Source organism: Pteropus alecto, unplaced genomic scaffold, assembly GCF_000325575.1.
Source record: "Pteropus alecto unplaced genomic scaffold, ASM32557v1 scaffold172, whole genome shotgun sequence".
Classification (NCBI taxonomy): Eukaryota; Metazoa; Chordata; class Mammalia; order Chiroptera; family Pteropodidae; genus Pteropus; species Pteropus alecto.
Genome location: NW_006431924.1, coordinates 64547 through 70533, shown reverse-complemented (window position 1 = coordinate 70533; position 5987 = coordinate 64547). Strand labels below are relative to the sequence as shown.

At 32.3% G+C, this 5987-nt stretch overlaps 1 protein-coding gene across 4 annotated transcripts in view; it reads right to left on the bottom strand.

Annotated features, from left to right (window-relative positions):
* Nucleotides 1–1162: 1162 nt before the first annotated feature.
* LOC102878964 (killer cell lectin-like receptor subfamily F member 2) overlaps nucleotides 1163–5987 on the bottom strand; it is a 54948-nt gene continuing 50123 nt past the window's right edge. For all 4 annotated transcript variants that reach the window (XM_015585495.2, XM_015585496.2, XM_015585497.2 and 1 more), the window contains one exon: nucleotides 1163–3501. In XM_015585495.2, the coding sequence (XP_015440981.1) occupies nucleotides 3369–3501 (133 nt within the window). In that variant the 3' untranslated portion in view covers nucleotides 1163–3368. The remainder of the gene's footprint in view (nucleotides 3502–5987) is intronic.

The following is a 5987-nucleotide window of genomic DNA, read 5'->3' as shown; positions in this document are numbered from 1 at the left end:
GAAATGGGAGCAGGAGATGACATATTAGGATTTCAGCAGCAAGGGAAACTAAGCTGTTCTCCTTTTGTGGTGGAGGGAGGTCCATGTAGCTCTCAAGTATAACGGAGGGGTAAGTGAGAAGTTAAAAGTGATCTCATCGAAAACAGTACTTTTCCCCAATTGCAAACAAACGCAAAAACACATAACAAACATACATTCTAAAATAAGACTGAAGTTTAAGGATAAAAACTTTGAAGTGCCATAAATTTCAATGATCCCATTTATTCCTGAAACTTTTCCACTAAGAATCTTCTAATTTACATTATTTAATATGCTCCCTTCCCAACAACTAGTATCACTATATAATTTAACATATTAATTTGGAGGACTGGGTGGTCTAATAACTTTAGTTGTGATTTGGGCACTCTAATTCCTCATTAAAAATATAGACAGGTATATAATGGAAATAAAAAAACAAGGTTTGATTTTTATTAGAATTTTTTTGGAATGGCTAATTAAATTCAGAGTAGTTTTTAGAATTCTCATATCAGAAGTTTACAGGGAAAACATTTCCTTGCGTAAACACAGATTTTAGAATTTAATGGGAAATATTATTTCATCAATAATCCTTAAGTAAGAATTTAAAAAATGCAGACTAATTGTTTAAGCTGATAAAACTTCATGTTTTAATATTTAATTATTTAAACATTTACTGTTTAAGTTAACATTAGTGTTTCAAAGAACATTAATAACTTGGTTTTAAATATTAGAGATCTTGAGAACTCTTAATCTTCCATTATTTTTCTCTCTCCTTCGATTGTAACTTCTTTCCATTTTTTCCACATTTCTTAAATGTTCACATTTACAAAATAGTACATATACTAAATAAACATTGTTTTGTGTTTTTTGTGTTTAATTTTTTTAAGTGAGTTGAATGTTTTATGTTTTGTTCCCTAAAACTATAATTACTTCTGTTCACACATATGTATTTGAAGTAAATATATTTTTTTTTAAATTCTGGTATATCCTTTAAGTTTTATTCTCAGTGAATCTAAGGCCTTAAAGTAGGTTTCCCATTGCTGAATTTATGCTTAATTAGTAAGCATTAATTTGGTAATCTCGCTGCCCCAAATCTCAATGTAGGTTAAAATTCTAGGTTAAAAACAAAAACGAACAAATAGTAAACCAGAAAAATTTTATTTATTATCTCTTGTAAACCTAACGTGAGCTTTTTTAAAAAAAAATTAAGTGGTTTATTTCTCTATATGCAGATTATGATTAAACTAGGGGAATATTTGCATAACTAGTAAAAGTTGTGCTGGGAAAATCATAGAACATGTTACAAATACATACTCAACAACATAAAAGGTACTTATTTATCTTCCATTATACATCATTGTTCCAAACAATGATAAGGATTTTTGACCTTACAGAGCTTACAGTGCATGAAGAAACACAATTAATTAAACAATGTCCAAAAAAGAAGGTACTAGATGTTAAGATTAGATAAGTATAGGGAGTTATGAAAATATATATAAAATCCATGTAATTTAGTCTGTAGTGAAGAATGGTCAAGAAAGTATTTTCCTTCAGATAACATTTAACTAGACACCTGAAAATTAAGTAAGAGTTTAAAGTTAAGAAAAGGAAAAAATAAAAAGTTTTAAATTGAAGCAAACAATATGTGATTAGATCAGAGGCCTGAGAAAGCATGATGCATTTGAGGAACAAAAAAAGTTTAAAGTGTCTACATCATTACGCACATGAAAGTGGGGAGGAATACAGAGGAGCTGTGACACAAAGGGTGTGATAGGCACTGGAAAAAGTTTTAAGCAATGAAAAGCCACTGAAGAGAATGAGGTAAGTACTGTGGTCTAGTATGAGATTTAGAGAGTCACTACGTCACCATATGGAGAATGGACTTTGGCAGACAAAATTAGAAGCAGGCAAAAAGATTACGGCAATAATCCAGGATTACAAAGTAGGTATGAAGATATGTAGATGAATTCCAGAAATATTTAAGTAGTAAAATTGACAGAAATTAAATAAGTGTTTGAATATTGGGGTGAAAAAATGGAAGTCATGGTTAATTCCAAGGACTCTGGCTTGGATTAGTGTGTGCATGTTGCTGTCATTCACTAAGTTAATAAATTTAATTTTTAACATGTGAAGATTGAAGAGCCTCGAGGTATTCAAATAGAGACGCTCAATGAATGATCCACTGTAATAAGGTCTGGGCTAGAAGTAAAGGTTTGGGAATTATCAATAAATTGATGGCAATTGAAATTACAGCTTGAATGTTTTCAGCCAAGAATTGTGTGTGATAGGGGACCTACACAAAACTCTGAGGAACATCAGGATTTAAGAGATCAGAAGAGGAAAGAAACACTGCAGAAATGACTGAGGAAGAATGGCTGGAGAGATAGACAGAAGTTCAAGATAGCTTTGTGTTGCAGATGCTGAGGGTATTTAGATTAGAGAATACTTCGAGAAGAAAGGATAGGTCAATAATGAGAGAATTTGCTGAGAGTTAAAGTGAAAGCTAAAAATTTCTCATTGTATTTAGCCAGAAAAAAAGTCATTGGTGACATGGTGAGAACACTTTAGTGAAATAGTACGAAAAGCAGAGATCAGATTTGAGAACTTGAGGTAAAAAGAAGAAAAAGGGAACATCAACAATTTTTAGGAAGTTTGACTTGTAAGGGATGGGGAAAAAAATGGGCAGAAACTAGAAACCGCATGTGGGTTGAGGGAAAGTTTTCTTGTTGCTCTAGCATGTTTAGCTGCTGTTAGAAAAGGAAGCATAAGGAGAGGTTAGAGAGGAGGTAGTCAAGGAAAGAATTTCCCTGAAAAAATTAAAATGGATGCAATCCTGACTACAGACTTACAGATTTGATTTAGACAGAAAGAGAGATACTGGGTTTTTTGTTTTTGTTTTTGTTTTTGTTTTTTTGGAAATAGGAGGAGAAGAAAAAGTAATAAGTAAGATGAAGATGAATATGTAGACCCAATGTTAGAAAGTTCAGGAATATATATAATATGTTCTCTTTAAAAACAAACAAACACACACAAAAAAAAACACAAGCTCTTCTGATAATGGTGGATGACAGGTGCAGGGAGAAAATTATTGAGGAGACAAAAGGATAATTTCTGTCTGAGATAGCCACTATCAAGAGTGAGAGATGTCTATGGAAATAAAGTGAGAGTGACCAGGTATAGCTAAAGACTCAGTGAGGGTGATTACTTGCATTTATAGTAACACAAATCTATACTATTACCATCATTATTATCATATGTTTGTTGTAGAAACAAAGTGTTTTTTTCTATAAAAATACATAAATAAAGTGTATTTGAGAATTTTTTTGATGGGAAAGATACCCGTGATCTATTTAAAGGCCATCATCTGAAGAAACCACATCTTGACAAATCCAGTAATTGTGACTGTGACACTTTTCAGAAAAAACACCCTTCTTTGTTATCACAGCACAGGCATTATCTTCAACCTGGCCCGTGACTTGAAACCTGTAAAGAAAAGGCAATATTGTCTTCACTCTGCTAAAAGAACAGCAAGGTGTATTTTGTGTGTTTTCTCTCTTAGAAAAAAACGTACTACTCTTCAAACTGGAGACCTAAGATATAGTATTCAGACAAGAAATGCACATCAAATGACTTATTTTATGAAGAAATTACTCCAAATAGTTTTTTCACCAAAAATGACCATTTGTAAATAGAAATACTGCATGGGATAAAAATGTGAATGAGAAACACCATTTTCCCAATACCACGTGATCATATGAAAATAAAGATCTTAGAGGACTGCTATTTAATCCCTAAAAGTAGTGGTATTTAGGAAGTGGGGCCTTTAGGAGGTTCTTAAGTTATGAGGGTGGAACCTTCATGGATGGGATTTGTTCCTTACAAAGAAGTTCCGGAGAGATCCCTAGCTCCTTCCACCATATGAAGATGTGGTGAAAAAGCTCCAAGTGTGAACCAAGAAAAGGGCCTTCATCTAAACGTGACCTTAGTGGCACCTTGATCTTGGAATTCCACCCACCAGAACTGTGAGAAATAAATTTCTGTTGTTTATAAGCTACCTGATCTGTGGCATTTTGTTATGGCAGTCCAAGCAGACTATGAGGACAATTTTGCCATTTTAGGAGAAAAGTTCATTTTGTTGTTGTTGCTGTTGTTTGTTTTTTAACAGGAGAGAAAAAACAATTTAATATATGTGCACAAGAGAATCATAAATGATGTTCAGAGAAATGATGAACCAGCCAGTGTTTTGTACTTTTTAGAGAAAGAATAAATCTGTGAAGAATTAACAGGACAAAAAAAAAAAAAATTGTTCATTAGCAAGAAATCTAAGTAAGGTTTGGGTATTAATTAGTGAGTAATCTAAACAAAGTTTGGGCTTAGGTAGTAAATTAATAAAGAGACCACAAGATTTGTTTATAATTCTTTGGCTCTAGATTTCTTATCTCTAGTGATAAGGATATCTCCAGATATAGGTAGGGCATCTTACACAGGGGAGTTTATCCCCTGCTTTCAGGAGGACGCACAGAGAAAGTAAATGAGAGATAGGTCAGAGTGTTCTCATATTGAAAGTTTCTTAAGTAATTTTAATTCAAAATAATCAATGTGCCATATCACTTGTGAGATATTTTAGAGTGGTTTGCTCTGGGCTCCGCCACTGTGTTTATTGGGCTCATATTCTACCTTATTTTTACCAAATAACGTTGAGATTTATCTCAGACTTTGAGAAAAGCACTCTTAATATATGAGGAAATATTTGCATATAAGATGCTGTCTAGAACCATTTCAATATAAAGTTAAATCTTTAATATGTCAAAAGGTGCTACTAATTAGTTTTTTTAATTTTTACTTTTCAATGAGCATTAGCATTCAATATTATTTTATATTAGTCTCAGGTATACAGCATAGAGGTTAGACATTTATATAGTTTATGAAGTGATCTCCCTGCGTAGTCGAGTACCCACCTGGCACTGTACATGGTTATTACAATATTATTGACTATATTCCCTATGCTGTACTTCATACCCCCATGACAATTTTGTAACTACCAATTTGTACTTCTTAATTCCTCACCTTTTTCATCTAGTCTCCCAACCCTCCACCCATCTGGGAATCAGTTTGTTCTCTGTATCTATGAGTCTATTTTTGTCGTTTTTTCCTTTACTTTGCTCTTTAGATTCCACATATAAGTGAAATCAAAAAGTTCATTTTGTTACTCCAGAAATTTCTAATTCAAGCTTTTTGAGTATCTGAAATAACTGAATGATACCAACTTTACAGCATGTAATATTACATTTATCATTTTAAGATTTAGAAATAACATATCCAAAACACACAATTTTAAAAAATATTAAACAATTTTCTGTAGAATCAAACAATTAAACTTTTCATCTTCCATAGCTAAATCCCAAATGTCACACCTTTCAAAAATCTCTCACTATTCTTGTATAATGAGCCTCCTCGCTTGTACAAAAGATCTAAGAATGAACATTCTTTGGTACAGCTAGACTTCACATGCTAAAGATGGTGACAGTAAAGTCGGACAGGATTAAAAGAGGGAGTAAGAGAGTGAGGAGCAGGAAAGAAAACTTCTCTCCCCTATTAAATTTTTTAAACTCATATTGGCACCTCAACAAAAGAATTTCTGTGTATACATGTATATATAGGTATACCCAAATCCTTCACCCTTAACACAAAAGAGTGGAACTTCCCCTTAATTCTGTTTTTACATAATGTTTAAAGCAACTTTTCCTGTGTTAGACAAATAAACCATAAGGCATCTAAAAAAATAAAAAAGTTCTCAATTTTAAAAACCAGATTACGTATTAATAATTCTAAGCAAGTTTGCTCATGAGTCAAAGTAATATAACTTAAAAAATATGTTTATAAATTTCTATTAGAAATAATTATAGATAAAATTTTTAAATTAATTTAATGTGTGGTGTACAGTGAGTATGGCATGGGTAGGTACAGAG